This window comes from Apus apus, chromosome 3 (assembly GCF_020740795.1).
Source record: "Apus apus isolate bApuApu2 chromosome 3, bApuApu2.pri.cur, whole genome shotgun sequence".
NCBI lineage: Eukaryota > Metazoa > Chordata > Aves > Apodiformes > Apodidae > Apus > Apus apus.
The window spans coordinates 31,211,475-31,221,924 of NC_067284.1; the positions used below are offsets into that span (position 1 = coordinate 31,211,475).

Genomic DNA, 10,450 nt, shown 5'->3' on the forward strand with positions numbered 1-10,450 from the left:
AAGAAACACACAAACTTTGCAAATAGTGCTTATTTTCCATTAAGGACTGGATGCACTGACTTTAACAGAACCGTTGAGAAACTTGATATTAGGTTTCTGTGTGTGCTTTACTGGTCTAAATCCCCTCATGCTCTGAGAACTGTAGTATCACGACCTTTGCACAATCACATCCTAAAGGACTGTACTTGTAAATCCATAAATTGAAAACATTCTAAATTTATTGAGATGTTAATAAAAGAAATATGCATGCCTTCAGCCTGGAGAACGATTGACAGGGAGCAGCCTTCTTCTGTTAGTAACTGCCCAGCCTCCAGAATGGGTTGACCACCAGAAAACAGGGATACTCCAAGGGCTCATCACACTCAGGTTTGCATGGCAGAGGCCGGTGGCCACCGGCCAGCACTTTGTCATGGTCCAGCCTCCCAGTCTTAGACAACACCCACACCCCAAAGCTGCAGAAAAACTGTTCTCTCCAGCAAGACACAGCCGAGGTTTCTGAACTTGCATGTACTAATTTGGAGCTTCAGATCTTTTGAGCACTGAAACCGAAATCCTGACCTCTTGTGGCCACCAAGCTGACCAGCAAAACAGTCGGTAACACATAAAGCCCGTGGTGTTCTTGCTGGGCACGAAATAGCGTTCGTGTATTCCTGCTGCTCCTCTCTCAGCCCTGTCTGCATTTCCGCAGCTAGTGTCAGACTTCTACATTTGTTAGACAAGTAAATTAAAGTAATAGTGCAGTTTTTTTGGACACTGTGGACAAAATCACGACAGAAATGCCACAGATAGGGGAAGTGATTGTGCACATTAACATCCTGCATGTGGCACACAACCTCTTGCAGACCTTTATTTCTAACAGACGTGAGAAAGGAACATGAAGGTTTGGTCTGCCTTGCTTTGCTGGTCTGTTAGTCTGCCTACGTAGCTTTGGGTTAAAGAAAAATGTGGATGATCAATATATACTTCATGTGCATAACTGATGGAATTGAATTAATTTAATTAATAATTCAACATGTGTTTAAAAACCACAAGAAATAAAGGGTGAAGGGAAAAGGTTCAATCATTCCCATTGCTCAGATTCTCTGCAGTTTTACATTTCACATTATCTTAAAAGAACACAATTAACAGTAACAAAGCTATTAATAGGATATAGAAACGTTTTATTAAAAATATTTTAGCAGTGATTTATCAAATGTTTTTAATATCAGGCTTCTGTTTCCCCCTGGAATTAATTGATCTTTCAGTTGCTTATGTTCAGAGGCTTGGACTTTATTACTTAGAGGCCTTGATGTTTATTTGCCCTCATTTATGACACATTTTTTGCAGGATGCCCGTAAGAACAGCAGCTGCTTATGCTCTATTCCAGTAAATAACACCAGGCCACTAAATACTCAGTTCCTCAATGTTACAATAATTTTATTGTTTTACTTCCAGATGACATTTCAGCCTCTCCTTGGGCACCTAAAGTTCCTGCTGCAAACCAGTGAATTTTGGTGCACAGCAGATGTGGGAACAGGTTCTCCTGGTGATGAAGATGCAACATGATACTGTCTTGAAATATCACAGTGTCAGAGAGCACTCTAAGGGCACTTCATACATAACCATAATATGTTTGTGGCTTTGGTAAGATGCTGAATAACATGTGAGTAGTATTTTGCCTTATACAGAAAAGTACAGTAGATAACAGTGAAATAGAAAACCTGCACAGGCTACTATTGACAGAAGAAAGTGAAGATTCCTCATTGGGATGAACACATCACAGTGTTTTTTCAGGTACCAAAACAAGAGAGACAATAAAAGTGCACTAAAAAATATCTTTTAACCTCTATTACTCAGAAGTTGCTTTCACAAAGCACAATGTTTTTTAATTAGTTGTAGCACTGTCTGAAGAACCTTTTCCTTGGAGGGGGTGGCATCAACCTCTTGGCATGCAGGATTCACCATCCTTCTGTATGACTCTTCAACTCTATTGAAACACAAACCAAGATAAATGGAACTACAAATTGCAGGGATATTAAATGGCATTAGTCATCAGTCTCAGAAGAAAGTGTTCACATTGCAAAAACAAAGAGGAAAAAGTTCTAATATGAAGCTAAGAATGAAATGTGAACCTCAAAGCATATAGGTTCATTGATACTGATTTCTAGAACTCTATCTATATTCACATGGCATGGCATGAAAGTATTTCTTTCTTTACAGCTTGGCACTGGATACAGTCTGGTATAGCAGTACAGTGGACAGCCTGCTTCTAAAACCTAAGTTAATTTATTCAGAGCTTGCTAAGGTGTCTCTGAACTATATGGCATGGCATTGCGTAGGTGTGCCCTCTGACTGATAGCAGCTTTGAGTCACTGGATTACAGAGTTGACACATCATTCAAACCTTTTGTCTGATCAGCTCTGCTAGCTGGATGAATACCAGGATAGAATGCAGGATGAAAACCTCCCCACTTAAGACTACAAGCGAGAAATGACATATAATGCAGAACTCTCCCACATTTAGTCTATGAGGCTGTGAATATAATTTTTCCATGTTCCCACAAGAATTAATAATGCCAAACATTTAGGCCACATGTTGTAAGATGAATCAAGAAAGACTCTGAATCTCTCATCCAGGTTGCCACAATTAATGACTAGAAATAACCAGTCTTTCTGACGGGTATAAGAAGTGACAGAATTAAAACATGAAAGATTCTTAAACGACAGCATGTTCCCTTGGCTCACCCATTCCTCTGCAGGTCCCACTGCAGGAGCTGTGTGTCAGCACACAACTTTTTTCAGAATTAGGCAATGGATATTCTTAAGGTACATCATCACCAGAAATGTTAAAACCCTAGAGGCAGATTTGAACTTTGCAATTTGTAGATACCAACACTGATATTCAGGTGTCTACACTGAGGTGGCTACACAATCACTAGGTATCTAAGTTTCCACTGCAGACAATGATGATCTAATCAATACACTTGGCAGAGCCTAGATGGCAATTCAGCACACCCTGAAGCTCGTTACAGAATCACAGAATCACAGAATTGTTCTGGTTGAAAAATACCTTTAAGATCATTGAGTATAACCATAACCTAACTCTACCCAGTCCAGTACTTAATCCATGCTCCTAAGCACCACATCTATCCATCTTCTAAACACCTGCAGGGATGGTGGTTCAACCACCTCCCTAGGAAGCCGATTCCAGTGTTTAATTATCCTCTCAGTGAAGAAGTTTCCTCTAATACCTAATTTAAACTTCCCTTGAGTCCATTTCCTCTTGTTCTCTTACCTAGGGTGCAATTCAGTTGCCTAAACAAATGTGCTTAGTACTGCTTGAGATGCATCTCATTTAGCTTCCTGTTGCTGGTCCAGAAAGGGTCCACAGGTTCTGCATCACATCTGCCAGCCTCTAACAGATGCAGCAGGTCATACCAAATGGATCTAGATACATGTGTTTAGATCATTTCGCTCCAAGTGGGTGGTGAGCTGAGTAATTTCAAAGGCTCCATTAAATGTTTACTATATTGGTACCTGAGACACATAGCACAACTAAGGAAATGTACAAGAAGATGTCTAAATTTTGTACTCTTAATCTGGAGCTCAATCCCCGACTTTTCTGGGGAAGTTATGTCCTTCCCAGTTCTGGAACTTGTAGGTTTCTCTCCTTTAAGACCTCCATAAGAAATGTGCTACAGTATCAGCAGCAAGCAGAAAAATACAAGTATTTTATCTCTGAGATCCTTTACAGGAGATTTAAAGACTTCACTTGCAGCTTTCAAACACTTTCAGTCAGAAGTGATAGAATTTACCCTCCTTGTTAGCCACAAATCCTTTCAAAAAAACCAAACCAAAACAACCAAAAAACCCCAAAACACTCAAAACATTCAAAAGCTCAGAAAAGGAAATTCTCATCCCAATAATGTGAGTAGGACATTTTGCTGCTGGTCCCATGGGAACCAAGACTGTCTCCATCCTCTTATTCCTCAATAAAAAGTACCTTTTGCGAAACAAGCTGTTAGCTTCCAGCTCAGCTTCCTCCTTTGTTTTCTCCAGCCCTCGATGCTGAAGTCTCCGGACTCGCTCCGTGGGGTCAACAGTCAGGAGAAGAACAAGATCAGGTTTAAGCAGATCCTCAGGCCACTGGTACACCTCATCATGAGCTGGTGGAAGATCCTGCACATTCCCATTTATTTCAGTGGCAATTGTGTAGGCAGCCGTGCTATGCCAGTATCTACCAGCGAAATACAGCATAGAGAGAGAAATTTTGAAAAGGACACTAACTTTTTAGTAATATAGGAGACAGGTGTCAACACAATGGCAATAAAGACAAGGTAGGTGACAGAGTGATTTTGTAAGGAAACGTAAAGAACAATTCTGTGTCATCCATGATTCCTTAACTGAGCAATAATACTCAATGCAATGTTCAGAATGACTGAATTATTAATTAAAACATATGGCAGAAGCTACACATTAGGCAGAGTGTTCAAGATACTCCTATCAAAAGAAAGTCTTCTCATACAATGAGACATCAAAAGAAGAGTTACATTATATGTCAAAATCCAGTATACCCTTTTTTGTGGTTCCCATCCTACTTGATGCAACCGATTTGGCAGAGAACATGCAGTCTTCAACCACATGTGAATGAAGACAGACTTAATGGTTATGCATGGCACTTGCATTTAACTTTCCCACCACTATGAGGCACTGTATTTTCTATATTTCAGTGGTTTTGAGGCTGGTTAAATACAGCACTCAAACATATGTAAACTTCTGTGTATGTCTGTTACAGTACATTTACTGAAACAAGTGCATCTACACTTTATTAAGAGTAATACTGAAAGCTGCCTACATAGTTAATGAAAACAAGAAATTACATAAACAAGACCAAAAAAAGTCGGAAGCACATTTCAGACTTTACATCCTCAAAGAGTAAGTCTACCTAAAACTTGGTCATTCTAAGCCACTCGTATTTCAGACCCTTCTTAGAGATAGCCATGATCAGCAGACTTCCTTCTCCCCAGACTTGTCACAGAGTCCTGCTTTGCCTCATGCTGCACAGTCCATGCCTCCACTACTCCTAACTGAACATATAAGGTGTGATAAAGCCAGTTGTGTTACACTGACAGAACTCCCCCACTTGACTGTTATCATAAGTATAGAAGTATTACTCTTTAAAAGATTTTTATTTATACAAATACTTGCAAATTAGCACTTCTAAAAAAACAAGCCACCACCACCACCACCAAAAAAAATTAAAAACCTGCAACAAAACAAAACTAATAATAATAATAATAATAATGAAAAAAACAAAACAAAACAAAACAAAAAGCAACAACAACAAAACAACCAGGAAAAAATAAACCCAGAGACTATAACCGGCAACTTGTGCTTGTAACACTGAACAACTGTATGATGGTACTGATATAAGATTACTTTTAAAATACACAAACCTGTCTATGATCACAGGTGCCTGAGTGGATGCTTCTGCTATTTCTGAAGCAAGAATGTAGTTGCCTGCAGCATAAAATGCTCTTTTAACAGGTGCTGGTTCATCATCAAATATTGTCCTCCACTGGCTGATGCAAGCTGGTGGAGATCTCAGCAGTGTGGCATTCAGAATGTTCTTAACAGACTGGGTTACTGTGGTTTTTCCTGCATTTCATTTGCATAAGAAAACATTTCTTATATTACATACCAGATACAACTGAGTTTTAAAAACTGAAAAACAGCCCTATGTGTTCATTTGGAGCACACGTTCTGACACCTGGATATGTGACCTAAGTAATTTGTGATAAGGTTTTCAGTGAAAAATGATTGAGTCTGGTTCGATGAATTATTACTCCACTTTCTACTCCCAAGGCCTTCCACCACTCCTTCTTGCCAGCTTTCTGTCTTCACTCCTGTAAATGCATTAAATGCATGGCAATTTCTCTATATATTCTTTTACAATAATTTTCTAGTTCACAGTTCATGTGGATGTTGCAACGTTGTCACACAATACCTTCTTTTTAGAGGGCATTTTCAGTTCTCTTTAACTGAAAATACAGAAAACAAAGTTATTCAGAGGCAAGTAATATTTCTCTTCTAGAAAAACTGCTGATGGTTTCCCAGACTACCACTATTTTAGTTCATTTATTTGAGAAATCTCCAATACAAGTATGTTTCATCATCTGCACAAGACATTTAATTTCCAGTACTCCACTCTTCTTATTATTTCATTTACAAAGATAAGGAATTAATCCACTGAATGAAAATTAGCATAGGCTTTTTGATCATTTACGAGTAAGAGAATCATCAAATCATAGAATGACAGGGGTTGCAAGGGACCTCTGGAGATCATCTAGTCCAACCTATCTGCGAAAGCAGGATTGCCTGGAGCACATCACACAGGACTGTGTCCAGGTGGGTTCTGAATATCTCCAGAGAAGACTCCACAATCTCTCTAGGCAGCCTGTTCCAGTGCTTTGCCATCCTCACAGGCAAGTTCTTCCTCATGTTTAGACTGAACTTCCTGAGTTCCAGTTTGTGTTTGTTGCCTCTTGTCCTCTCACTGGGCACCACTGAAAAGAGCCTGGCTGTCCTCCTGACACCCACCCTTTAGGTATCTATAAGCATTGATAAGACCCTCTCTCAGTCTTCTCTTCTCCAGGCTAAACAGTCCCAGCTGTCTCAGCCTTTCATCATAAAAGATGCTCCAGTCCCTAAACATCTTTGTAGCTCTCTGCCAGACAGTCTCCAGCAGTTCCTTGTCTTTTCTTGAACTGAGAGGCCCAGAACTGGACAAAGTACTCCAGATGTGGCCACACTAGGGCAGAGTAGAGAGATGACCTCCCTCTATCTGCTGGCCACACTCACTTTAATACACCTCAGGATGCCACTGGCCTTCTTGGCCACAGGGCACATTGCTGGCTTGTGGTTAATTTGTTGACCATCAGGACTCCCAAGAAGACAGCCTGGTACTTATAGTTACTGTAATAAGTAATTATTTCAAATCTGTTACAGATTTCCAGGATTTTTTGATTTTTTAAGCCTTACACCTGGCTGAATGCCACGGCTGCTTTTTTCCAGCAATTCCTCATCGCAGTCCTTCACCCACACATTGCTCTTACCTGTGGCATCCAGCCCCTCAAAAACTACAACGGGAAATTTTCCCTTCTTCTGGTGCTCAGGACATTTCCCCAACAGGTCGAGTACTGCTCCAGCCTCCGGGATTCGCGCTGCGCACTGCAAGGAGAGATGAGACTCTTCGTAGGGATTGCTACCCAGGTTGCTCTCCCCTTCGGGAAGCCAGCAGACCCTGCCCGCGGCCCGGCCCGCTCCCGCGGCCCCGGCCGGCGCTCACCTCCCGCAGCCGGCGGCGGACGTCGGGGGCGGTGGGCGGCAGTACGCGGCGGAGGGGCGGGGACCCCAAGGGGCCCCCCAGAGGGCACCCCAAGGGGCCCGGGGCGCAACGCGCCAGCATTGCCGCCGGCACACGGGGACCAGAGGCCGGCAGATGGGACCGGGGAGGCGGCAGCGCGGGGAGGGGCGGGCGGCAGCGGGGCCAGCGGGAAATGAAACTAGCCCCGCCGGCTGGGAAAGCGTCTGGATGCGGGGAAGAGCTCGGAAAACAAGGACTGCTCCTCGGGGGGCGGGAACACTGCATTCCCTTCCCCGCTTTAGTGGCCCTGGAATAAACAGGTCCCCGTGGGAAACGGCTCTGTGCATGGATGGGCTGGAAGCGAAAGTGAAAAATAAGGTCTTGGTCTCGGGATCCGGCCTGCCTCCCCAGCAAAAAAAATGATCACTTTGCCACGGACTCCCGTGGCTGAATCCTGGTGTCCTCCCAAGAAAGAAGCTCAAATACACTCTGCTGTTCCGAACTGGCTCGAAGAGACAAACAAGCCGTAAAGCTATTTGAACTGGTTTGCAGTGTTACAGTGCCCAAGTAGCACCAAACTGGCAGGCTGTATTTGTAACTGAACCCCATTATTCTGTTACTCAGTGCCATGATAACAAGACCAAAGGATTCAAATAATTTTGGAAATAAAACGGACTTTTACAAGCCTGCAGTGTTCTCGTAACTTTTTGATAGCCAATTTCAGCTTTTATCAGCTCAGGAGCAGGAAGCAGAAGCACTGCCAATAGTTGTAACAGGTTCCTGTCAGCTGCTGTGAGTAATGTTGCACAAAATGTGTGTTTTCAAAATACGTCACTTGAAATCTAGGAGAACCTGCACCTCTGCAGAAACCTATTTCTCTTTTTCAATAGTTGGAAAAACTCACTTAGTGATATCTGAGGTTAAAGATTCTGGTGCATCTTCTGAAAGAATATACAAATGAGCACACTCTGTAAGAAATTCTTCAGAAACTCGATGTCTTCCTCTGTCCTATTCAAACATGCTGCACAAATATCTTTTGCTTAGTGTATCTGCAGTGAGAGGCAAGCAGCTGGTAAGCAGTATCAGTTAGCTAAAGACCAACTGTACTAGCTGGAAGCTTCCCATACTGAGGAAACTGGTGGTAGGCCAGGCCAGAGCAGGAGCTGGCAACACAGCCTTGGAAGCTCTTTAATACAGCCCTAGCAGCAAGTACCAAGACTGGCTTTTTTAAAAAGATGAGACATGCCCTTTTTCATACCTGGGAACTCCTGTATTGTTCCACATTGACCAAATACATACCTATGGCAGCTATGTATGGATGCCAGAAGAAACAGGGTAAAACATGGTTCAGTATACATTACATGGTAATTTTAAAAACATAATATGCACTACTGACTAGTGGCTCTTCTTGTCCAATATTTTGGCTGGCAGAATGACATGCTGTGCTTAAGCCTGGCTTATCTGTGGTCCCTTCTCCTAGTTCACATGCTCCTCCAGCATTCAGTCACCAAATTAGGAATGTTAGACAGCACATCCTCATCTCTTCCTTTTAGTGCCTATTTATGGACCCTTGCTCATTTATCTGTCCAAATCCCTTTTTGACTCCACTATATAGTCTACCTCCACAAACCCTTGTGGTCTCAAATTCCAGCAATGCACAACCTGTTGCTTAAAAACAATTTTCTTTTATAAGTTTTAAATTCATATCCTACTTCTTTCAACACGTGCCCCATGTAAGAATACTTTGGTGAATAACAGTTCAACATTCAGCTTATTTATCACCTTCATGGTTTTGTAAATCTCACTCAGCTTTATCATGTCAAAAATGAGAGCCCCTATCTCTTGTAAGGCAGGTGCTTCATCCACTGGATAATTTAGATGCTGGGATAACTCCTTCAATGCCATGAGGTCCTGCCAAGATGTGAAGACCTGAACTGTACCACTAGTCAAGGTACGGCTACACATACTGAAGTTCAACAGAGCAGCAAAACAATGCCATCTGCCTTCTCAATACCTTTCTAGATTATATTAATTTTTTTGTTGACATTTTTTGCTGCTGCCTCCCACTGAGCAGTGATTTCAGAGAGTGAACAATAGTAAATCAGATCTCTTTCCTGAGATATGTGTCACTACTGAGCTTAGCATTAGTCACACAAGGTTTCAATTATTCTTTCCTACGTGCATTGCCTTACCTTTAGCTACACTGAAGCTTATCTGCCACTTTTCTGTCTATTAGGGTTTTTTAAGTCCAACTGACTTTCAGCCAAGTTTCTCTTCAAAAGTGCTTGAAAAGCTGTGTTCCTCAGTGACCTCTCTGGCTTCTTGCTCTTTTTTTTTTCAGTTTTCGCTATGCCACTGTTGCCTTTCACCTTCTGCTGACCAAATGCAAACAGCTTACTTTCGTTTTCCCTTTTCCCCTCCCACCACCTTGATATAATCTTGTTTACAAGCATTCCTGAGCCAAGTGGGTGGTACTGCCCTCTTCATTTATAATATGCTTATACACATATTTATAAAAGGCATGTGATGTCTGTCCTTCTGGCTAATTACTTAAAAGCACCTTCTTGCAAGGCTTTAGCTTTTTCCCATCAGATTATACACAAACAGTTCAGTTAAAAACATAGGAAGGTATGTTCCCTTTTACGTCCACGGCAGGTCTTTGTTTTTAAAATCAGTGTAGAGAGTATGAATCTGTTTTGAAATTAACTTACAGTAAGTATTTTTCAGTGTCTTCACAAGGACCTTTTCAAGGATGAAATCATGTTGAAGAGCAAATGTGCTAATTATGTGAGAAACACTGTTCTGGAGCCTCTTTGCATCTTTGATGGCCCACTGTGTTTACATATAGCAAGAGGGAAGAGATACAGACCCAACAAGAAGCCATATGACCATTTAAAAATGTTTTGATCCACCAAAAGTGGAAAAAGAGAAAAGAAAATCTGAATCTTAATAATAGAATCATAGCATCAACCTATAACTGTAAAAATATGTCTAAGTGCACAGTCCTGCAATGTAGATAAAGCAGCTGAGGCACAAGGCAGGAATTACTTAAACTGAAGGCCCATAAAATGCATAGGTGCATAAAATAAACACAAACAAAACATAA

The 10,450-nt window shown here is 41.6% G+C and overlaps 1 protein-coding gene across 1 annotated transcript; it reads right to left on the reverse strand.

The window, feature by feature from the left end:
• Positions 1 to 1,163: 1,163 nt before the first annotated feature.
• On the reverse strand, positions 1,164 to 7,518 carry CMPK2 (cytidine/uridine monophosphate kinase 2). The gene is made up of 5 exons (XM_051615744.1): positions 7,327 to 7,518; positions 7,094 to 7,208; positions 5,435 to 5,636; positions 3,982 to 4,215; positions 1,164 to 1,966 (listed from the first exon to the last, which is right to left on the reverse strand). The coding sequence occupies exons 1-5, from the start codon at positions 7,444 to 7,446 to the stop codon at positions 1,846 to 1,848; spliced, it is 792 nt and encodes a 263-aa protein (XP_051471704.1). The 5' UTR covers positions 7,447 to 7,518; the 3' UTR covers positions 1,164 to 1,845.
• Between the last annotated feature and the right edge of the window lie 2,932 nt (positions 7,519 to 10,450).

Coding starts and splice junctions, on each gene's coding strand:
- CMPK2 (XM_051615744.1), bottom strand. CDS start 7,446: ATGCTGGCGCGTTGCGCCCCGGGCCCCTTGGGGTGCCCTCTGGGGGGC. Junction 4,216..5,434: donor GCACCTGTGATCATAGACAG/GTTTGTGTATTT, acceptor TTTCGCTGGTAG/ATACTGGCATAGCACGGCTG. Junction 1,967..3,981: donor AACAGCTTGTTTCGCAAAAG/GTACTTTTTATT, acceptor GTGTTTCAATAG/AGTTGAAGAGTCATACAGAA.